We start from the raw sequence: 25,475 nt of genomic DNA on the forward strand, positions 1-25,475 counted from the left end.
CTAGTTTCCATTTTTTATATGACTCCTTTTTATTTTTTAGATCGTGCAAGATCTCGTGGTTAAGCCAAGGTGGTCTTTTGCCACATTTTCTATCTTTCCTAACCAGCGGAATAGCTTGCTTTTGGGCCCTTAATAGCGTCCCTTTGAAAAACTGCCAACTCTCCTCAGTTGTTTTTCCCCTCAGTCTTGATTCCCATGGGACCTTACCCATCAGCTCTCTGAGCTTCCCAAAATCTGCCTTCCTGAAATCCATTGTCACTATTTTGCTGTTCTCCCTTCTACCCTTCCTTAGAATTGCAAACTCTATGATTTCATGATCACTTTCACCCAGGCTGCCTTCTACTTTCACATTCTCAACGAGTTCCTCCCTATTTGTTAAAATCAAGTCTAGAACAGCTTCCCCCCTAGTAGCTTTTTCAACCTTCTGAAATAAAAAGTTGTCTCCAATGCAGTCCAAGAATTTGTTGGATAGTCTGTGCCCGGTTGTGTTATTTTCCCAACATATATCCGGATAGTTGAAGTCCCCCATCACCACCAAATCTTGGGCTTTGGATGATTTTGTTAGTTGCTTGAAAAAAGTCTCATCCACCTCTTCCACCTGGTTAGGTGGCCTGTAGTAGACTCCTAGCATGACATCTCCCTTGTTTTTTGCCCCTTTAAGCCTAACCCAGAGACTCTCAACACTTCTGTCTCCTATGTCCATCTCTACCTGAGTCCAAGTGTGTACATTTTTAATATATAAGGCAACACCTCCTCCCTTTTTCCCCTGTCTATCCTTCCTGAGCAAGCTGTACCCATCCACACCAACATTCCAATCACGTGTATTATCCCACCAAGTTTCAGTGATGCCAACAATGTCATAGTTGTATTTATTTATTAGCACTTCCAGTTCTTCCTGCTTATTCCCCATACTTCTCGCATTTGTATATAGGCATCTGTATATAGGCATCATCTGATCTGACTATCCAAAAATTATTTAATTCCCTTAAATTGTAATGTGAAGGTCATGAAGCAATACTTACCACAGTCCGAATACAGGCCAAATGTTAAAAAGGTTACCTTTAATTATTCACGTACAACAACTTGCACATGAAATTATCATGTTTATACACACAAATAGGTGATCATGCATGCAGACTGGATTGTTACAAGTCCAAAAATCCAGCTTGTGCTCACAAACATGTTCATGCCTATTTAAAGGCTGGCTAAAGAATTGGCCTTGCATGTTGACTGCTTTATGGGAGTTACCACATATCAATTGTCAATCAGGCCATAACATGCTGAGAACAAAGGAGAAACTAAGAGAAGTTAAATTCTTTGACCAAAAAAGCAATTTCTTCATCTGTCAATCATCAGCCTATAAACATGAAATTTATTCCTGTCAGTCTGCTTCCTTTATCTACTTGCATTGCTTTCTGATTTGTTTCCTTTACAGAATTTACAAGGTCATCCAATCTGTACAACAATTGTTCTTGTGATTAACTCCCTACAATCAGCAGACACAAAACGAAAAGATTTATGATCAGATTTTTCAAGGTGGAAATTTATGACCTGGTTCTTAGTGGAGTTGCCCTATATTTGTCTGCATTCAGTATAACAAGAAAAAAAGCTATTTTCTTATTTTAGATCTAGGGCATTAAATTTGTAAACAGCCATTTCCTTGTTTTAGTTCCAGACTATGTCACAATTTTTTTTTATTTAAATACATCATTCTTTAGCCAAGTAAAAAACTATCTGGATTCTTTGTGGTTCTCCTATTTATTGCAGTGATATAAAGACTATTTTTATTAGTGACATATCCTTTTTTATTATTCCTACTGCAAGCTCACATTATATTATACATATCAGGAATGATTTCACCCAATGCTGAAATGCAGCTGTTTCTGGATGGAAACAGTTAGTTGTTTAACAACTAACACCACCGCCACACAATTTAGAGTAGGAAACAAAGGACACCACATCCCATTGAAATTGCAGAGGAAAGTTAAGTAGACAAAGTATATTAGTCTCTGCAGTGCTAAGAACATGTCTCAGGCCTGAATTTGGACAAATGTATCTAGATTTGTATAAAAATGAACGGGGTGGGGGATGGAATTGGCAACCCAGTTGTATTCACTAATTTGGTTTCCACAAAGAAAGGACTGGAGAAACATGCACCATAATGAGACTGTAGAGTGACTTGTACTGATTCTATCACTGCAGACAGCAGGGGTACTGATAGGTCATAGGAATAATAGACTTGTTCAATGATTGGTAGCACCTCTGACTGAAATACAAATCTTTAATGCAACACAAACACTTTCCATTTAATGAGTGACCACGCTGATGTCTTTGCGGAGATTTTGTCCTTAAATTCCACTTTCAAGTCACAGTTGTCTATGATTAAGACAAGAGCATCCCTTTAGTCTCATCATTTAAAATAACAAAAATAAATAATCTTGACACATTTAGAAGTTGGGCTCTGACACAGTCATGTCTGCCAAAAGGACAGACTGCAGTCAACTAGTATATATCTCTACTCATACAAGTCTGCTCTCACACACATGGCACAACATCCACTGGACTAGATTTGCTGAAACTGGCACAGGGAGGTATAAATTTCATCCTGGGGTGGGGGTTTCCCCGTTTGGAGGGTGGCAGGCAGAGGATGATGCAGCTGCTACCAATTCTTAGAGTTCTACTTGGGGTGGGGAGCTTTAGTTTGCAGATAAGGGAGCCTGATGAGGGGATGTGCTGAATCAGTGCATTCTGTGGCGACACTGGGCATGACCCCTTCCCTCTTCCTGGCCTGCTCCATATCCTTTCTGGTCTGAATTGGCCCCTTAGGAGCCTAATATGTTAAGAACGCTAACTCTTAAAAAAATTGAACAAATTATTAATGTATGAATTCATACATGGTGTAAGAGGTTGGACCTCTGCTTTAAGAGGGGAACCTCATTCCTGATATAGGGAACAATCCTATTTTTATTTGCATTACAGTGGCACCTACAGCCCCACCCTCCACCCCCGAGTTCATGGCCCCATTTTGCTTAGTACTGAAAATGCATAGTAAGACAGGTTTCAGAGTAGCAGCCGTGTTAGTCTGTATCCGCAAAAAGAACAAGAGTACTTGTGGCACCTTAGAGACTAACAAATTTATTAGAGCATAAGCTTTCGTGGACTACAGCCCACTTCTTCGGATGCATATAGAGTGAAACATGCATCCGAAGAAGTGGGCTGTAGTCCACGAAAGCTTATGCTCTAATAAATTTGTTAGTCTCTAAGGTGCCACAAGTACTCCTGTTCTTTTTACACAGTAAGACAGTCACTGTCCCAAAAAGTTTAAAATCTACATGGACAAATCAGAATCCCATTTTACAGATAGGGAACCGAGGCACTGAGAGACTAAAGGTGGGATTCACAAAGGTATTTAGACACCTAACTGCCACTGATTTCAATGGGAGTTAGGGGCCTCAGTACCTTGGTGAAGTACCTCAGTATGCCAAGGGCCAGATTTGTAAAGGTATTTAGGCATCTAAAGCTGGAGATAGGCATCTAGAAGAATTTCCAAAAGCATCTCGCCATTGAAATTTATGGGAGTTAGGCACCTAGATACTTTTGAAATTCCCACTAGACACTTATCTGCATATTTAGAAACCAAAATATCTTTACAAATCTAGCTCTAAATGACTTGCCCAAGGTCACACAGAAAGTCTGTGCCAGCCCCAGGAACTTGAACCCTCATCTGAGACCCAGTCCAGTTCTTTAATTGCAAAAGGCCATCCTTCCTTTCAACCCAACCGAGCTCACACGGATTTCGGCAAGGCAGGATTAGGCCTCAAAGGTGCAATGATTACTCAGCTCAGTTTGCCATTATCTTGCCTCTCACGATAACTCTCTGACAGCATCCCACCTGATGATAATTGCAGTAATAGCCCTGGGGTGTCCAGAAAAATATGATTTCCTTCATCAAGCTCTGACAGGAAGAAAAAATGCCATTGATCTTGGATGCAGGGAGTGAACAGGTGAGCCTGCACTCTCAATTACGGTACGTCTCCACAGCAAAGAAAAACCCACGGCTGTCCCAAGCCAGCTGACTTGGGCTGCAGGGCTGTTTCATTGCTGTGTAACCTTCCGGGCTCAGAAACAGACCCACAGCCCGAGTCAGCTGGTATGGGCCAGCCGTGGATTTTAATTTGCTGTGTAGACATAACCTTTACATGCCAATCAGTTTCCCAGGAAAAGCTGACTGAGGTAATTAGATAATCAGGCTGGTGGGGCTAGAGAGCCAATTAGCCCATCATCCCAAAACTGATCAAAAGGCACAGGATTGAAGCGGGATGCGGGGAGGACAGGGAGGGCTAGTTGAGTCAACTCCTGATGAGAGGGTCAAAAGCACAGAAGATACTGTAAACAGACTGTTGCACAGGGACTGTTCTGCTATTGGTGGAGGGAACTCAAAATAAATGGCACTGTGAATGTATAGCTAGTGGGAGTCTAGGCAGTTTCTGTGGGTCAAGATGTCAGGAGAGAAGGCATGCCCTGTTACACTCGGTTTAACCACCATCATGAAAACACAGGCTCAGCTCTCTTCAGCTTTTCTTCACCAGACAACACTCAGACATCTAGTTCTGCTGGACCCTCCCCTTGAATCTAGGATTTAGAGGAGCTTGTTTACCACAATTCTATTTTCCGCGTAGTTTTCCCCTAACACGCAAAATGTGAGGAGGCAAGCTCCGAACACTCTGCTGCCATTAAGGATGAGTTGTTGCCTTGAGGAATATTTTTCTCTCATTACTGAAGCCTAACGATCAATGGTAGAATTGCAGACCTCAGAGGTAATTAGGAAGAAATGATTTCACATTAAAGAACTAAAATAAAATCTTTGAGCAAAGCCCAGTCTCACTGCCTGGTTATCCCTAAATGATTCTGAGATAGTGAGAGAATGAAAATCCTGAGAACTGGGTCCAGAACAATCATTCAGTCGTGATCGGTGGGGGCCACCTTGCAGCCAGTCTGTGGCTGAATAAAGCCTGCGCACCCTCAGTGGGACTGGTTAAATAATAAAACATTTCAAAAAGCTGTCTCTGTCCTCGTAGCAGAAAACTTTAAGTAAACAAAAATGATCCCTTTTGGCTGTTTCCTGCAGGCCTTTTAAAGAGGCTTTGTGCACTTAAAAACATCGAGCAATTCATGGGTTGGTTAGTGAAGACATGTAGTACAGTACAACCGCAATTACTCTATCACTGAATAATGTGTGTGTGGCCATGGCAGTGATTCAGAGGGATATTTAGCATTTTCCCACATTACAACCAACTGACTTTGTCTCTCAAAGTTCATATTTAGAGCCTGAAATGAAAAACCTGCTGATCTGAGAATTGGTCGATCAGCATCACTAGTGCTGTCTTAGGAATAGAGATCATGGTTACAGTCCTTGCTCCATCTGTCAACACTATGGCATGACATTACTGAAGGTGCCAGCAAGCCATCCTCTGAATGGCATGTTCAACAATTGCTGGTCTACTTTTTCAGGCATGAAAGATGCCATGGTCCCTTATAGAAATATTTGTCAAATTTTATTGTTAAAAATAAATTCTTTTGGACAGCTTTCTACCAAGAAGTGCTGTCTCTGCCAATGGACTAATAATATCCCCTCTGAACACATCATTCTCTATAAGGATCTGTCAACCTGAAAAATGCAGCTAACTTAAATAATTTGATTGTATTTTATTGCATTACATTTAACAGTGAAGCAAATTTCAGACAAGTCAAATTATCTGAAAACGACTTGACTATCCAAATAGCCATGGTGCTTGCTGTTATGCAAACATTGCAGGTTTACAGTACTTAAATACTTATGACATTTCTGCCAGCCTTATGGTCAAATCATATCTGAACTGATGACATAATTTCCCCTCCACCTTTTTCCTACCTGTCCAGTTCTTTTTCCTCTTCACTCCATTTCATCTGTCTGCTCTTCCCTCTTTCTCCCCTGTGTGCGTGTGCACACACTCTCTCACACACATAAGCAATCAGAACTTGATTTTAACAGGCCATAAAATCCCACAACAGATAAGTGACATTTCAGAATTGTATGGTGATCTTTTACTTCCATGGGAATTCCATGGATAAGCTGATTCCTCTGTTCCTAGGCAATGTTTTTCAGCACAGTCAAGGCAGACACAGCATAGGTAGGGTGTGTTCAGAAGAGATTATCTTCCCCAATAAAACAGTGGGAGACCACCATCTGTCAAGTCTGCTATTCAATAACAGATCTGACGTATGATTTTTACCACAATATTGCCAAACCACAAAAACTTCATTCTTATTTTTTAATAATATGTGGGATTGTATTGCATCACACCTGGTTTTATTGATATATTATATGTATTGTGTTTCAATAGTCTAGTCTCATACATCATATTTGTCTTGTGACACATGCAGTGTATTATCTGCATTGCCTCAAATCAGATTTTCCAGTTGCAGTGGTATAGACACTGCTCTGCAGTGTGTTGCAGAATGAATAAATTTAGGAATATAGAACAAAATATAACACAGAGCACTATCCTCTTACACATCCTCTTTCTGTGGAGCATGTTACTGAAGTAAGTGCTGGTTTATTTACATTGCAGATCTCATCACAATATCTAGTTGCCCCTTACTCAGATATGTGAGGATGGGAGCAGATGACAAAAGAGAATGCATATGTATTGGAAAGAGACTCCCTTATTTGTTTTTTAACTGAATCCTTTTAATTCTTAAATGTGTGGATGGAGAAAGGATGGGAGTCATGGTTCCCCCGTGCTACTTTTGATGGGTTTCAAAGAGGGCAGGCTCCAGGCACCAGCCAAGGAAGCAGGTGCTTGGGGCGGCCAATGGAAAGGGGCGGCACGTCCAGGTCTTTGGCGGCAATTCGGCGGCAGGCCCCTCAGTCCCTCTCGGAGTGAAGGACCTGCCGCTGAATTGCCACCGAAGAATGAAGTAGCGCGGCAGAGCTGCCGCCGAAGTGCCGCCGATCTCGGCTTTATTTATTTATTCCCGCTTTGCTGCTTGGGGCGGCAAAAAAGCTGGAGCCGGCCCTGGTTTCAAAGGACATTTTGAGCATGGCAGTACTTAGACATAGCTTTGCAAATAATGGTGTGTGGCAGGGGCACAGCACACGCTCCGAATATTGCTGCAGAAGGGATGGTAATTTACATCTGCTCCCTGTAGGCTTAACGGGCACCTGGCCAAAATGCCTAGAGCATATGCACATTGTCTGGAAGATGGTGTGGCACTCCTCTGGCCTGCCCTCCTGAGGGCAACATTTGCATATACCACACAGTGCTGCAACACCACTACTCGGAAGATGAATTTGTGACAGAAAGAGCAGATATGTAATGATGTTATGCATACGGAGAACTAACCATTTCACTAACATTGTATGTGAGCTGGTCAGGAAGGGGAAGTTATGGCATATTGGGTTAGTAGATCATCCTGTATTGATCTATTTTAACACGGGACTGTTGGAATAGCAAACAGGATAGCAACACAATATATCTAGATAAAGACACCTCAACACACACTTGAAAGACAATGGGTCACACTATTAGCAACAAGATTCCTGTGTCTGATCTCTGGTAAGTTGCAAGCCTTGTTTTGTCAAAGCTAGGAGGCTAGAGATGAAAAGAACACTAAAAAGTTAAAAAGCCTTTCTCCGGGGGACCAGAGGAGTTACTTGTCTGCAGCTATCTAGGGAGACAGGCCAACTCAGAAAGAGACTTTGTGTAGGGAGTCTAAAGAAACTGGGCCTCCCCAGATCCAGGGAATGGTAACTCCTCGGGAAAAGCTAGATATGCATAGTCTGGTTTACTGTTTTGAAGATATGTTTTCTCTGAAATTTCTGCTTAAAAAAAATGGTATTAAGGAAGCTGTTTGGTCACCAGTTGCCACTGTCATTGCACCAGAGGGGAACTTGAGTTGTAGGATCTAAACCTAAGTGAGGCCTGCTAAAATAATCCACGTTAGTATGGGGGATTGCAACCCAGGGCTCCGTCTGAGTGTGGGAGAATGGTGTGATTCCATCTGGAGCCAGGTGCTGATTAGAGGCCTGAGAGCTGAGCGGGGGTGCACTCAAAGAAACCAGGAGGGGCCAGAGGTGCAGTTCAACCAGTAACTGTGACAACTCTAAGGTCCCAATTTTGCTTAAATTACCATATTCTGACCAAATGTCACTTACATTGCACACCTCTGCCTTATTGTGCAGCTGGGGGATCGAGGAGGCACCAGAAAACACAAACAATAGGAGGTGTAGGTGAGCAGGTGAGCATGCATAATAAAGAAGTTTCCAAATACAAATTTTGAAATACACAGTATTAAAAAAAGATTTGTTTAAAGTGCCACATCCTCAACTGGTGTAATCCAGCATAGCTTCATGGGAGTCAATGGAAATATGATGATGTACAGCAGCCGAGGAACTGGTCTACAGTGTTCAACTCCTACCCTCATCTCATGAGTGTTACAAACCGAAGGACAGTATCTTGTTTCACTACTAGAAACCAACATCTTGGAACAACTCCTTCTAATTTGGCCACAGGAAGGATTCCACATAGCCACTTGCTGGCATTGCTGCTTCTGAATTGATGGGTCATAGCGCATGGTCCCATGGCCAATGCATGTGACTGGGATTCAAGAGACCTGGGTTTTCTTCCTGCTTGGCAGAGACTCATTTTGTGGTCTTGGGCAAGTCACTTTACTTCTCTGAACCTCAGTTTCCTGATCGGTAAAATGGGAATAATGATACTTACTACTTGTGTGAAGCGCTATAAACATGTTGAGTGTTGTTATTATAGACCGTGAAGATCCTGCGTTGCATCATGGCGATGCTAAGATTCAAAGAGCATACTGTAGGGCAAATTCTGCTGTGGGATATGCTCTGCAGCCCAGAACTGGTCCTGCTGGTGAACTTTGATAATTTATTAAATGTGCTGTGGTATCTGGCTACGAGTTGGTAGACACAATAATAGAGTCACAAGCTTTTTCTGAGAATGATTTGAGATTTAGTTGTTTCTAGCAACATTTAAATACAATATGAACAGACACTTCTGAGTTAGTGGAATTACACAGGGATGAATTTGACCCTGTGCAGTAGGTCAGAGATCGAAATCTTAGCATGCCTGCCCATAAGCTTCTTTTTTAAATAACACACTCTTTTTAGATCTAAATTCTGATCTGCCAAATACTGCAGCTAATGATCTCTCCTTAACTAAGCATAGTGAAGAATGCACGTAAATACTGAAGTGTCCTAATCAATGTTCTAGTGAAAATGAACTGATCCCATTCATTGCTGACAATGGTAACTATCTGCTGAAGTTTTTATTCTGTATTTTATTTTTCTTCTGCAAATAATGTATGTAATTTAATTGGCTGGTTATTTCAAACCTTTGGGACCCATTGCTGGAATGGTACAAATTCCTCAGAAATATTATTAAACTTGCCAACTGCAATCATAGTCTGAATCTCAGTTCTTCCCCGAGGACTATAAATCCTGTACGCCTTTAATTTTGCTTGAGATTTGCATCATTATGCAACAACAAAGTATGGATGCAGTAATGAGGTTTTGAAATGTTATTTACACAACAGAAAAAAAATCGACTTGAGTTTTCTGAAACTTATTCTGCAAGCCATGGAAATGGCACATTTTTGCACACCAAACTCGAGACATTTCCAGCCAAATAAATATAATATCTATCAGCCTACAGGCTAGCCATAGACAGCCTGGATTTATACTCTGATATTTTGTATTTAGACAGAAGACACATTCTAGGATTTTACTGCTAAGATCTGTAACCCTTTTGCAGCATTTTTGACTTATCGTATTTGGAGCCTGGCTAAGGAAGTATCTTTCTCCCCAAGTTTCTTAACTCTACTTCTAACTCTACTCAGCAGAGGGAGATGCAAAACTCTAAATTCCAGTTGCCACAGAGCCTGATTCACCACTATGTTACTCCTATTGTGACTCCATGAACTTCAATGAAGTTACACTGGTATAAAACTAGAGTAATGCAGTGATGAATAAGGTCCTGTATTTTTCTCAGCTCAGATATTTTATCATTCTAAACTCTTAGGATTTTTACTATCTAATCCATAGCTACATTAGAAGACAATATCCAGTTTCGTACCTCCGACAGTAAAGGAGCACAAATAGCAAGATGAGTGCACTGGAGAAAAAGGCAGTGATGTTGTGAGAACATGAGGCCTAACTAAGAAATGCTCCAGTTATTGTCAAAATTGGTTTACCTAGTTGACAATCAAACTGCAGAAACACCTTGTTCCTACAGGGACATTAAATCAGTTGGAGCAGTGTTGTTTAATATATGTATTAATCATCTGGAAAGGGGAATGAGCAATGAGGTGGTAAAAGTTGCAGATGACACAAACTTACTTACATTAGAGAACTCCAGAGAGGAGTGTAAAACTTCAGAAGGACCTAACCAATCTACGTGAATGGGCAACATGATGGCAAATGAAGTTCAATATCAACAAATTCAAAGTAATGCACATTGGGGAAGGAAAAATTAAGCCACTCAGATACAGTTACTTTAGAGCCCTGTAAGGTATCAACTAAGAAAAAGGATCTGGGTGCCACTCTGGACACCTCATTGAAGACCTCAACTCAGTGTGCAGCTGCAGTCAAAAAAGAAGTTATGATGAATAAGGAGTAGGATGGAGAATAAATGTGGAAAATATTATAATACCATGATATAATTCAATGGTGCAGCTTCGTCTGGAATACTGTGAGCAATACTGCTCACCCATCACAACAAAGATATGGCAGAATTAGAGGGATTTCAGAGAAAGGTGTCAAAACTGATTAGGGGCATAATGAGAGATTGAAAAGACTGGAATTGTTTACCTTACAAAGGAGATGAGTAAGAGGGGACATGGAATAAGTATATAAATAATGAATGATATAGAGAAGGTACATTAGAAGCTTCTATTCTCCCTGTCTGATAACACAACAACAAAACAACATTCATTAAAATTAAATGGTGGCAAATTCCAAACCAATAAAAAAGGAAATATTTTTTTACACAGCATGTAATTAATCTGTGGAACTCATGACCATAGGATGTTGTTGAGGCCAAAAACATAGCAACATTCAAAAAGTGATTGGACATAATATATTATATATAAAAACAGATTATTCTAAATTGTAGTGGTTAATATTAATATACATTCCGGAGAGATATTTAACCACATACTTCAGGGTTTAAACCAATCTCTAATAGGGATTATAAGGATACCTAGTGTGGGGAGGCAAATAAACTTACAGCTGCTTACTGCAAGGTTTCATGAAGCTTTCTCTGAAGCATTTGGTGTGGACCATTGTTAGAAACAGGATACTGAATTAGGTGAGCCTTGGTCAGATTCAACATGGCATCCTATGTTCCTATATGCAAGTTAAGAGTCACTCGGTAGAAATAATCTGACGTGTAGCAATAACACAGGGAATAACACTGAGGGAAACTCCCGAGTACTGTATGTGATAAAGCAGATGTTGCATATAGATACACACTTCTCCTTCTCTTCCTGACACTTCTATTTTAGCTCACTATCAATTTGGATCTTTTTGTGCAAATACACTATGCCAAGCTACTAAGCGAGCTGTAGAGTTGAAAATTTTCATTCATAAAGCATTACTACAGCCTACTTCTGCATAATACTGCTGCCAGATCCCACAGGCTAGTTGGGGCATTAGATTTAATATAGAAAGCACAGGTAAAAAGTGCTTGGAAAAGCACTTGAACATCTTACATATTTAGCCCAGGAATGCTAACTATTCTGAATGCAACTAATTGCTGAGAGGAAGCGAGGTAATAAATTCTATCCTTCATGTTTATCAATCACCTCTCTATCCTAGCCCACATCTATCATGGCAAAAATAAGATCAAGTGGAAAGGAATAAGATTAGAGAGATGAATGAGTCTTCAAAAGGAGAAACCCTGCCCAAGCCTGACCCACCCAAATCAGGTTGTGTGTGATAGGTATGAGTGTTACTGGATAGGAATATATTTAGCTGCTCCAAAGGTAACTCAGTCAGGAGGGGGCTTCATATCAGTCATTTAGTAACACCAATGGTTTCACAAAAGGGTACATAAAGAGGGTTCCGCATGCTACAGCTCAGAATATCCCCAAAGCTGCACCTTTTCATTTGGGAGTAGAAAATGAGCACCAATGCAGAAAGCACATTTCCACGGGCCCTTCTGTAGTAAAGGACCCCTGAGGGCGAGAGGGCTGTGTATGGGAAATTATACTGAAGCAGAGGCAAAGCCTAGAGCTGTGGGGTTTCTTCAGCCTGTTGGGTGACTTCTCACATATAGAGCATTGCGAATAGAGGACCTTAACTCTCCACAGCCCAAGGATAAAAGTTGTATCTTGCAGTCCACTCTCCCAGCAACCCATTGCTTGATGGTAAACATTAGAAAAGTGTTTGGGTCTTACCTTGTTAGCTTTGTTCCAATCTGCTGCCTCAGTTCAAGTCTCTCCTCATCAGTCTGCTTTGGGAGGATGTTCTTTTCCTCCAGCTCTCGTTTGGAGGGCCTGTTGCTAAGTTTGATTGCTAAAGAATCCTGCCTGCAGATTTTCATTGCCAGAGAACCTATGGAAGAAAGAAGAGGTGTTGCCAAAGGGGATGTCAGCATTATACCATATCCTACAGCAGACAAAGAAGTAACAGTCAGGAGAGGATAAGCAGAGTGAACTAAGTTAGATTCTAGTCTACACTACAGTGGCACAGTTATGCCGCTGCAGCTGTACCATTGCAGTGCTGTGGCGTAAATGCTTCTTACATTGACGGAAGGGGTTTTTCCATCGATGTAATTAAACCACCACCTCAGGAGGCGGTAGCTAAATTGACACAAATAATTATTCCACTGATCTAGCTGCATCTACAGTGGGGGTTAGATTGACCTAAGTATGTTGAACAGAGAGTGACATTTTTCAAAGCCCTGAGTGATGTACCTAGGTCGATCTAATTTTTAGGGGTCGCCTTAGATAAATTTTTTTCCAGATTTACACCAGTTTATTAGCTTCAGTGGAGTCACTTTCAATTTACCTCATTACAGGACAGAATTTGGTCCAACAGGTAAAGAGAATAAGATGCAGATGTGACAAATGTGGGGGTGTTTATTGATAATGATTAATATTGTGTCTGAATCTGCCACTAGCGTGGGGTTTCTGTGCCATACAACAGAATGGATATTTCAGCCTCCGCGTCTGACTGAGTAGCAGGGCCTGTCCACCTAGAGAAGGAGGGAGAAGGACTTTTCTCATAGTCACCTGACAGCTTACACTTAAGGTTCACGAAGAGACAATGCCAGAGCATGTAGCCTTAATGAGTCAAGCCTGCTGTCCTTGGGCAGCACCTGAACCACTTTGAACAGTGAGGGTCAGAATAGGTATGTTTACACCGCAGCGGGAGTGTCTCTCCCAGCCCAGGTAGACAGACTTGTGCTAGCATGCTAAAAATAGCAGTGTGGTGCTGTGGCACTAGTGGCGGCTCAGGCTAACTACTCATGTCCCTCTGGGTCTGAGCTTGGCTGGCCAGCCTGAGCTGTCACCCATTCTGCAACATCCACACTGCTATTCTTACCGTGCTAGCTCAAGCAGAGCTAGTGCGAGTCTGTCTGTGTAGGTTGCAGTGGCACCAGGTTGTGGGGTGGGAGGGGAGGCTGGAGGGGAATGAATCTCTCTCCAAGGATTTTTCAATTGCTCAAAGTTGCATAGGTTGTGGAGCTGCGGGGCCCATGGCCTGATCATTTTTAAGCAGTGATCCCATTCTAAATCAGTATGTCTGCTGCTGGCGCAGTCCAGAGCATCGCTCTGGCTGTGTGGTTGCAATACTACTAAAATTTGGCCCGAGAGCAGAGGGGTGGCCAGCCCAATTGGTACTGTGACTGGCACATGCGAAGTCTGTTCATATACAGCAGAGTGCAGGGGAGTCTGCCGAGAACTTGACTCTTGTCAGAACCAGCTAATGCAGTGTGAGGGAGGCAGGCTCACCAGCTGAGGGAGACTTGGGGTTCCTGCAGGAGGAGGGTGGGGATGAAGAGAGACTGAAATGGGGTCCCTTGCCAAGGGGTTGGATAGAGGGACCGGAATTTGCACCTTCCAAGAAATATCTGAATTGGCGCCAGTGACAGGCTGGGAGGCATGCTTCCAACTGCAGTGTAGACACACTAACTGAGAGAACCAGATTGAGAGTCCCACAGACACAGGAGGATCAGGGCTTTGAGAGGTGGCTCTGTTCTGTTCTTGTAATTTAAGAGGAACGCCAATTTAACTTAACTTGTAGTGAAGCATAAGATTAGATGACACTAAATATGCATGTAGGATGTTTATTATTTCAAAATCTTGTGTCTTTAATTCTAAGTGCTAAATAAAAATGCTTTGTTTTAAGAAGGTTGTTGGTCAATATTGCTGGTCACATGATCCCGAAGGGAGAAAATGCAGGTGCTTGAAACCCATTCAGACCTTCAGAGTGATATACAGTTGCTGTACACAGGGTTGTGGACCCACGTTCCGGTCAACGAGCAGAAGAATTGCGAGATTTCACCTAGAGACGGCTATGGACAAGAGGCCAAATACTGGAAGGGGGTGCACTCAGAGAGCAACCAGAAAGGGGGAAGAGGTACAGCTAACCCTGTAACCGTTGGTCTCAAATTTAGCTTAGGGGCCTGATTCTCTGCTGCCTTGCACCATGTGGAGTGGGAGTAAAATGATACCAAATGAGATGAAAGCATTTGTACAGATGTAAATTACTCTACACTGTGCAGGGTAGTGAAGAATGAGGTCCATGTTTTTAGTAGTAATTACACTTCTTATTGTAGCTTAGGGTTTTGGAGTCTGATTGTGAACTCATTTATACTGGTGTAAACCAGGAGTAACTCCACAGAAGTCAGCAGGGTTACCCTGGTGTAAGAGCGCTGTAAGCAAGGTCATATTCAGGCCCTTGATTTTTAAATCAGTAAGGACTAAATAATTAAGAAAAATGCGAGCAGAGCACACAGAGAGCTAAATACTGCCCACCTTACTCATATAAGTACTCAATGAGTTCAGTAAGTACGCAAGCAGAATTGCCCCCCCGCTCCTCCCCCGTGGATACTGATCCTAACAAAAAATGGTGTACCTGTGTTATTCTGTTCTTAGCGAACATGCTGAGCTTTCTCTACGGGTATAATCCACACTGTACAAACCAGACATGCTAGTCAGTGCTGGAAGGATCTATTTTAAAAACGATCACTTGTCCATTAAACGTGGCATTTAAAATAAAGAGCACATGCCCAGCAATAATTTAGGGGCCCAATTCTGACTTGGACAAAAGTTCAGGGGCCAAATATTCACACAGACTTAAATGGGAGTTTTTCCTAAACAAGGATTAAATAAAATTTAGTCAAGATCTGGCCATACTTTAGTATTGTTTCAAAACTGCTCAGTACTGGGCTCATTCTGATCCTATTGAAGTCGTTGGTAAAATTCCCATTGCCTTCTTGACTTGCCAACGATACGTTTAAAAAAAACAAACCTTTATGTAAATATTCTGACATGGCTTTGTACTTATTAAGTATAAAGCACCTGATTGTCCTCTCATAATCATCAATTTTATGCTGCTGTTACTCTGTTGTAGTCAATGGAGTTTATTCTAATTTATGCCAGTGTAAGTGACAGGAAAATCAGGCCTAAGATATCCCGTTCGCTTGCATTTCCCTTGTGTTTTGAGGATAAATAAAAAAAATAAAATAAAAGGGGGAAGGGAAGGATGAGTCTTACTTGTAAATAATGAGCTATCATCATCCTCATCTTCCTCATCATCCTCTTCCTCTCTTGAGTAAAGGCAGGAAGAATCTTCATAATCAGATTCATGAGGCACATTTTCTTTATCGTCATCGCATTCGATCACAACGGTTGGCACTTGTCTCATGTCTGAAAGGCCTCCAGATCCTGTTTTCGTGACACTGTCACCCGGGTGTAAACCAGAGCTATTGGAAAAGAAGAATTAAAAAGAGAAATTAAGAAAATTAGAGAAAATTGCTCAGCAGGAGTCAGGGCTGCTTCTCTGAAGTCAGAGCACGAGTGCCTTTTTATATGCAGACATTTTTTAAAGAGGGAAGATGGAAGGATTGTAGTTACCAACAAGAATGGGCTAAAACATGGGTTAAAACATGGTCTATGATAAATCGACCCACGAGCGTTCTCTCGTCGACTCCTGTACTCCACCGCTGCAAGAGGTGCAGGCAGAGTTGACGGGGGAGCGGCAGCAGTCGACTTACCGCAGTGAAGACACCGCGGTGAGTAGGTCTAAGTACGTCGACTTCAGCTACGTTATTCATGTAACTTAGATTGATCCCCCCCACCAGGCATATGTTACATTAGTTAGTAAGGAATTAAAGGATAATTCCAATTTAAAAACTTGCATAACCGGAATTGAGAAAGGACCTATTATTAAGGTTGCCTGACACTTCCCATTATATGATCCTGTTTTCAGTTGCTTATAATGTTGCCACATATTAATCATTTGGACTAAACTTTCCATGCTGGGTGTCTGCCTGAGGCTGAATTTCTTGGGAAAATTTTGGTGAAATTGGTTCAGTTGTTTCTGCGAATCAGTTTAGGGAAAAACATGATGGTCGCCAGAATTTTTTAACATGAGCAAACCTTTGCATTAAAAAGCTATAAAGCCCCAATGCTTTGGAGCACATGTAGAAAAATTGGCAGGAGCTGTGGCCTGTGTGTCAGGGATGTGCCTTTTGCCATCCCTGTGAAAATCCACATAAACTGGGACAAGTTATAGAGGGGAGTTTGGGACCAGCTGGACAAGGAATCTGGGACTAGGAACCAGTGTGGGGAGAACCCAAGATTCCTGAGTCTCATCATTCCTCTGCTGTCAGCAAATATCTGTGAATTCTCTGGCATAGTGCATATCTTACCCCCCTCTAGGGCTGGTCCTCATGAAGAATGACAACCTGCTACTGCTATCAGTTACTCAGGAGCCTGGGCAGTGTGTCTATAGGTTTCAATCCCACTGATGACTCGTGGGCATCAATATGATGCCACATGATGGATTTTTTGTTTTTCCAGTTTGCTTTTTAAAAAGCCTACGAAACTATACAGAAAAAATATATTAAAAAGAACATTTTTAAGGTTGCAAAGTTAAGCACTTCAGCCATTAAGAAAGGCCAGAATCAAGTTTGCATGAGAAATCTTAATCTGGCCTCTTGTGCATAGACATTATGAGACAGTCTGTAATTACATGATCACATACTATTTTTTTCACAGGACCCCTGCTTCATTCAGTGCACAGGATGGACCTGCTTTGTGGATGTGCCAGAGTTGTGTAGTAAAGGAGACTGTTGTCCCTGTGACAAATGAAGCAGAAGATGGAAGGTGTGCAGTGAATGAGGTATGAAGAGAAAGGAGGGTCTCATAGTTAAGGCAGTTGAATATTGCCCTGGAGAACTAGATTCTATCTTGCCTCGGACAGAGATTCCTGTGTGATACTGGGCAAGTCACTTAAACTTTTCACAGGTGATTACTAATTGTTTGTTTCTCATTTTCTGGGTCCCCAGCTTGAGACCCCAGGGTCTGGTTTGCAGAAATGTTGAGCACTGACAGCTGTAAGTCAATGGGAGCTGTACTCTGAATATATCAAATGATATTTAATGCCAAATACTCTGAAAAATCAGATCCTAAAGGTCTCAAATTAGGCCCCCAAAATTAGTGGAAACTTTTGGCCTTAATTTTTGTCTCTCAGGTCCCCATCATAAAATGGGGCTAGTACCACTTCTTAATCTCACAAGGGTTTTTTTTGGACAATTCATAGATCTTCTAATCTGATCTCCTCCATTACACAGGCCATAAGATTTCCATGAATTAATTTTTGATTGAATTAAGACATATTTTTAGCAAAACATCCAATCTTAGATTCACTAGTAATTTTGAAATCAACAAAAAACTGTTGCAAAGTTAATTACCCTCACTGTTAAAACTTTGCACCTTATTTCTCGTCTGAATTTATCTATGATCAACTTCCAGCCATAGGATCTTGTAATACCTTTGTCTGCTAGACTGAAGAGCCCATTATCAAAGTTTTGTTCCAAAAGTAGGTACTTACAGACCGTGATCAAGTAACCTTATCTTTGTTAAATTAAACAGATTGAGCACCTGAAGTCTATCACTATAAGGAATGTTTTCCAATCCTTTAATCATTCTTGTGCTCCTCTCTGAACGCTTTCCAATTTATCAACATCCTTGAACTGTGGACACCAGAACTGGACAGAGTATTCCAGTAGCAGTCAACCAGTGTCAAATACAGAGGTAATATAATCTCCTTGCTCCTACTCAATATTCCTGTTTATACATCCAATGTGTAAGGATTCTGGGCGCGGGGAGGCAGGACTAGTGACAGGAGCTTGAGATCCCAGAACTGAAGCTAGGGTCAGAGGCAGTATCAGGGTCAGGTCAAGCTGAGAGTCAGAGCGACAGTCAGGAATCAGGCTGATGGTCAATACCACATATCAAGGTTCATTTTGAGGTTCCAGGGGGTCAAATGGAAGTCAGAATCCAAATCAGAGTCAAGGTCAGTACCAAGCGTTCAGGAACAGAGAAGCAGGGTGGTCATGGCAGGTAGCTAGGGATCTGCATTGTTGCCTGGACACTTCCTGGTATGCCCCCTGGGCTTCTATAGGGACAAGGAGCCAATCAGGGCTCGCTAAGACCACTGTCAGTCAGATCACTCGAGGTGAACCTTGTCATGGCATTGAACCTCTGTAGACTGAGAGTTGCAGGGAGTGGCCAGGTTACAGCTGCTGTCAAGCAGCAATGTGGGGATTCAGCTGTCTGGTAGCCCTGATGTCCTGGTTCAACTCCTGCTGATCCTTACAGAAGGATCACACTACCTCTCAACTGACTGTTTGTGAAGCACTCGATATTACAGTGATAAGCGCCATAGAAAAAACATGGGGAAATTAATAATTCTGTCTTCGGAGCAGAGTTTGAACAGCGTCTAGTAAACAACTGCTAGGGTCACACATTGAACAATGAGAAAACAAAATATTGAACAGCTATTCATTAAGTGAGCGCCCAGGGCCGGCTCCAGGCACCAGTGCAGCAAGCAGGTGCTTGGGGCAGCCAACAGAAAGGGACGGCACGTCCGGCTCTTCGGCGGCGGGTCCCTCAGTCCCTCGGAGGGAAGGACCTGCCGCCGAATAGCCGCCGAAAAATGAAGCGGCGGGGTAGAGCTGCCGCCATATCGTGGCTTTCCCCCCCCCCCCCCCACCGCTTGGGGCGGCAAAAACACTGGAGCCGGCCCTGTGAGCACCCTCATCCTGTGCACTGAATGAGGCAGGGCTCCGGTGGAAAAAAATAGTATGTGGTCATGCATTTAAAAGCTCAAAGGGGAAGACTGAAGGTTGCATATACAATCTTATTTCTGAGTGCTTGACTTAACCTTAGTAATATTCTTTTAACATGGGTTTCTGTGTGTAATATATATACACATATCTCTCTCAAATTCAAGGATTGTCACTCTGAAGCCTAGGACGAAGGTGAAACATGCAAACAGCTACAAGCATGGCTGAGACCTCTTTTTGTTTAGAATATCACAAAGTTCAATCATTTCTAGGATACGCAGTCTGTTATTATCCAATTTTTAAGTTCTCAGCCATTTTGGCTGTACTAATCACACCTGTGCTGCATCCAGCTTCAGCAAGGCATATTTAAAAATTTTATTAAGATGATGTTAAAAAAAAATAGTGAACAGAGTTTGAGATAGAAGTTTCTGGTTATCAGGGAATAACATACAGATTATAGAGGGGGCAAAATTTGGTTTAAGATAAAGTGGCATGAGGAATACATAATCTGCAATATCCCTGATTGGGAGTAAAAGGTTGATGGGTCAAAGTATAGACATTAAGATATGAGGGTATTAAGTTCATAAAGTGGCTATCTACACCCTGATATCAGTCCTAGAGCACTGTGATATCCAAGCCAATTACCATCCTTACTCTACAGCTAATTTGCATGTAACGCTTTCATTAGTTGTATGGAGACTGCACTGATAGTGGATTAACTGGCCAAACTGCCACACCTATGACACAGCATCGGCTTCCAACTCTCCCCTCGCCCCGAGAAACTTTAAATCCTTGGGAAATATAAATACAGCACAGGAATCTTTACTGAGCCAGGAGAGATTAAACAAACCATTCCAAACTTGCCAAATAACTTCGACTAACAGATGGCTTTATAATGTCTTTTGTTATTTTGGCATCTAATATCTTCTCCTCCAGGAAGAAGGTAAGTTGAAGCGAAATGTAAGTCCTGAGATTTTTTTCTTCCCCTCATTTACAATAGAACAGTACAAAAGATGAATGGGGATACATTATCTGCAGATGAGCTGTGTCTCAGATGAAATGTATGACCAAGGTTGTGCTTAATTTGTGAATGTCAGGCAAGGGGTCCTACAGGAATCAAAAAGAAATGGAAATGTGCATTAGAGCTGCCTGTCTACACACTGACTTGGGAGTGCCAGTGGTCATTTTTTATTTTTAGAGAGCTCCTAAATGGGATGCACAGACAATTCATGTATCTTGGTGTAATAGCCCAAAAAGCCAGACACTGAGGAGCAATTTGCTTTTACTCTCTAAATATTCAGTCATATTTCTGCTGCCATATAGTATCTTATTAGGTTATGAGCTCATCACTTCCCACAACCTAATAGGTTCAAACCTGGTCATTATTACTACTGTTTAGCTCTCTTCACGTGTAGATCTCAAAGCACTTTATAAGGTAATGTAAGTAGGGTGACCAGATGTCCCGATTTTATAGGGACAGTCCTGATATTTGGGGCTTTTTCTTATAGAGGTGCAAATTACCCCCCACCCCTTGTCCCGATTTTTCACACTTGCTATCTGGTCACCCTAAATGTAAGTATCAATGCAGGTATATTTTTACAGACAGGGAAACTGAGAATGGGAGAGTTGAAGTTCAATGTCACACAGCAGGTGAAGAGGAGAGCCAGGAAAAGAACTGAGATTTTCTAACTCCCAGCCACGTGCCCTATTCACCAGACCATATTGCCTCCCTCTACTAGGATCAGAGACTGCCAGAAAAAATCCTGGGTGTTGCAGTGGTGTTGGTGATTCAGTAGTAGGTGCTCTTCTTTCCAAAACAGTAATTGTATGAAATTAGGAGGCTCTGTGCTGTTGAAGATGCTGCTCTTCGTATGAGAAGTAAATCAGAGTTCCTGACCTTGCAATTGTTCTCATGCTCCTTTCCACATGAATATGGACGTTAATCCAGCTGTCCTGGCCACATTCCATTTGAGGCAACTATCAAATTTGGATATGATCCTGCAAAGCAACTGCAACTCCTTTAGAGAGTCTAGGATGTGCAGAACCACAGGAGACACTCCACAGCACCCTGGAGGACTGGGCCCTTAACTATTTAAATCACCTTCCACTATGTCAGTTGATGATGTTATTTTAACGTTCTGCCCAAACCTGTTGTGTGGTGTTGATGAGGACCATTAAACAGTTGCCAAGTTTCACCCCAGAAATGACTGCATTTTCAAGGGGGGTGAACTGTTATCCCATAAAATGCTTTGGGATTTATAGGGATAAAAGGCCCTAGATACTATAAGTGAGTGATACCATTTGTTATAATTATGTTAAGCCTCAAAAAGATCATTTGGTAATTGCAGCTTATATTACATATATTTACTGACTGGACATATCAAAGAAAGGAATTGATTTGCCTAGAGATATTCTACATTTTGTAGCACAAAGTATTAAAGATTCATGAAGAATTGGGTTGTGAATTTCTCTATTAGATTTCAATGAATTTTACATTATACTATTTTTATCCGAGAAGTAATTTTGGGATGCATCAGCTGAATTCTTCTAAGGATATATAAATGTATTACAGTCTTTAAAAACTTTAAAGCATACCAATAAAATAAAAGTTAATTTAATAATTTAAATTCAATTAACTTTTTTTAAAATCTCCCTTTTTCCGATGATCTATTATTCTGCGTAACTCTTCAGTGGCAGATACAGGAAATCCCGACGACTCAGATCTCGTATCTTAGAGATGATAAAGCTCAGCACAATGCTGTTCTGTAAAAACCAGTGAACGCTATGCAGTAAAACCATTCAGCTCCGTTTAAAACCAGCACAGTCAGGCATAGTACAAGTTCACCAAGTAACAGAAGAGGTGGGAGGGTAGCTCAGTCTTTATGCCCATTCAGTCTGGCTTTACGGCTCTGCTGGAGTTACCAACCAGGTGCTAATTGTGACAGAGTATTTTTTGGGGGGGAGGGGAAAAGAAGAGGGGCTGGGGCTATTCATTCCTGAGGTCCTCTGTCCATTTCAACAATTTAAGTTACCATACAGCAGTTAGATGGTAATCACAAGTTCCAATTCCTATCACACTGAGGCTTGATTTGAACTGGTGCCTTAGCAGTGGAAGATTCTCTATCTCTTTACAACTTCTCTCAGTTAATCAGTCCACCAATAATACCACTTTCTATTTTAAGCCCTATTTTTTTCCTGCTATTTTACGTATATCTTGATTTCTGTTCCACACTATTAATTTCATTCCCTAAGTCAGCTGACAAGGTGTTGTGCACTTTTGCCCTACCTGCAGTACTGCAGGGTACTTATGAAAAACAATCAAGGACACAAGTAATTCTACTGTGTATAGATTTCCTCTTCGTTGGTAGGAAATACTCACTGTCATGTGGTCTACTACAAAATTATTTGTAAAGGCTGTTCGGTTAGTAGTAGTATTATGTACTGAACAATTACACTACTAAATGTTTCATATAATCAGTTTTAAAAGCTGTTTCAGATTTTATTGCTTTGGTTGTTTAGTGATCAAGACCATGGCTATGCGGGCACTTGTTTTCAAAAAGAATTTATCTTAACATGTAAATTACAGTGCTGCTATTAAGAAAAGATTTTCATAAGAAGTCAGAATTTAAGGATTATATAGACAACTACTGATATTCTTGTTACTCAAGGGTGTACTCCAAATAGAACAGGGGAAATCACTCCTGTAAAAATCTAGTGGGATAAAACAAATCCCCACAAACTATCACCTCTTCTTATTTGATAACAGAATGAAGAGTTACCAGAAGAGATTCTATCAAAATATTGTCAGATCAATAGTATATTGTTTTGTTGCTTATCAATTAAACTAAAAATAGAAACACTTCAGATCACTGTACATTCATGAATATAATACTACGCTGGGATAAGCATGGGGAAGGTATTAGACAAAAGTAGTTTTCTTGAAAAGTCTTACAGACTGAAATGCATTCGATAAGAATTACAAGACATCTGCTAGGTAGGTCTAATATGATTTCATTTATCAATTTGAAGTCTGAGGGAACTGGATGTCTAAGGGCAATTGGTTACAGAAACTTTCTGATACAGAGGTTTTCACTTTTGATGTCATTTGTTCAAATCTATCCCAGGGCAGGGCATTGGTAACTGGAAGTCATTACCATTTGATAGCTGTTTAGTATCCTATAAGAAATAAGTTGTGGTCTGATCCCAGTTGTGAGTTTACAAGAGTACTGTATGCATCATGATTGACACTAATTGGCAGCCTCATCAGAGAGGCTAATTGGGCGCATGGCTGGAGATTAGACTAGCATGTCATGCCAAGAAGATGCCCCTCCAAGTCAACGTTAAGCAAGGGCACAAACTATATGTCAGAAAAGCCATACTGAAGTCGTGGAAGAGAGCCCCCGTGAGAGGTACCCTGATAGCAAATCTACATTGTGGAACCCAAAATTTTCTTGAATTTTAAAGAAGTTGGCTGCATAAATTACCCCTTTGTTTAAATTGTGACACAGTTATCCTCATGTAGGAAAATTGCTGCCTAGCTCTTGTCCCACAGTTTTTACAAGAAGAGGGAGTGAGTGCAGATCCTTTTTGAGAGTTAGGAATGTGTCACTTAAAATTATAACAACACTTGGCTCTTACATGGCGATTTCTATTTTTAAAATCCTTTTAAAATATTGCTCTGTTAATGCTCACAACACTCTTGGGAGGCAGGTAAGTGTTATCGCCCATTTTACAGAAAGGAAAACAGAGGCATGAAAGTTAAGTGACTTGATCCAGGTCACACAAAATAAAGTGGTCCCTGGTTCCTACTCCGGTGATCAGGTATTCCTCATTTTTCTTTGGCATGCTTCTAACTCATTGGCAAATCATTTCTAACTTCCTTTCACATAGCTCATACCTTTTCCCTGCCTTTAGATGTTGTTAGACAGTCAGGACTCTGGAAACCTGATCTTTTAAAGCAAAAAATCTATGTTGTTAAAAGAAGGTGATTGTGTGTTCTTTCTTTCCCTATTCTTGGCCACAGGAGCGGAGATGGGTGGGAGGGAATGGTTTGGGGGTGTGAGGTTTAAGAAAAGAATGCTGGAGAGTTTAGGGAGAAAATTACAGATGGGCTCAGGGATCAACCCACATCAGCTGAATTTACCAGAATGAGGAAATCCCACTGACTCAGGAAGAAAGCAACACGAAATAGGCCTTTTCCTTTAACCCTTTTGGCTGAAGAGGGCTGGTTATGGTTCACACTTAGGGTGAACAGATGCTAAGTGGAAAATATTGGGAACACCGCAGGGGAGGGCGCCTTTTTAATTGTTACACTCACCCATCCGGGTCTTCGGTGGCAATTCGGCAGAGGGTCCTTCAGTCGCTGACGGTCTTCGGCGGCGGGTAATAAACCTTGCTGCCAAAGAAGGAAGTATCCACCACCGAAATACCGCCAAAGACCATCAGCGACTGAAGGACCCGCCGCTGAAGACCCGGACGGGTGAGTGTAAAAAAAAAAAAAATCCCAAACAAAATATCGGGATGCGGGACAAACTCCTCAAAATCGGGACAGTCCCGATTTTATCTGGACGTTTGGTCACCCTATTCACACTGAGGCTTGTCAGTGTCCTCTTCCCTTATAAAACAAATACTACAGTGTTCTTTAGTAATACTTCACATCACCTGACAGTAGAACTAGCAGCAGAACTTGTAGATAAGGTTTGGGATCAGTTGAAATGGGTGCTACCAAGTGATGTTATTATTCCCTTGTGATGTTAGGAACCCCCTTTTCTCATAGTATCATAGAGTTTAAGGACAGAAGGGACTGCTAGATCATCTAGTCTGACCTCCTGCACCAACAGGCCACCAACACCACAGGTTCACATTTGGTGTTTTATGGGCTCATTAAATTGGTGGCTCATAATTAACTAACACACCCAGGTCTCTTTCCTATGTCATTTCCAGCTGATAGCAGAAATTCTTGTTGTTAGTCCCTGAGTGCATGACCTTATACTTCGTACTATTAAAATTTTACCCCATTTCTATATTCCAGGCCTCTAGCTCATCCAATTCTTCCTGTATAATATTCTGATCCTCCTCTGTATGGACGATGACTCTCAACTTTTTGTC

General features: G+C 41.5%; 1 protein-coding gene across 9 annotated transcripts in view; it reads right to left on the reverse strand.

Moving 5' to 3' along the window:
• PHACTR1 (phosphatase and actin regulator 1) overlaps positions 1 to 25,475 on the reverse strand; it is a 418,901-nt gene that overhangs the window by 48,700 nt on the left and 344,726 nt on the right. For all 9 annotated transcript variants that reach the window (XM_054018764.1, XM_054018762.1, XM_054018763.1 and 6 more), the window contains 2 exons: positions 15,790 to 15,998; positions 12,463 to 12,619 (listed from right to left, as the gene is read on the reverse strand). In XM_054018764.1, the coding sequence (XP_053874739.1) occupies positions 12,463 to 12,619; positions 15,790 to 15,998 (366 nt within the window). The remainder of the gene's footprint in view (positions 1 to 12,462; positions 12,620 to 15,789; positions 15,999 to 25,475) is intronic.

The sequence above is a fragment of the Malaclemys terrapin genome, chromosome 2, assembly GCF_027887155.1.
Source record: "Malaclemys terrapin pileata isolate rMalTer1 chromosome 2, rMalTer1.hap1, whole genome shotgun sequence".
Lineage (NCBI taxonomy): Eukaryota > Metazoa > Chordata > Testudines > Emydidae > Malaclemys > Malaclemys terrapin.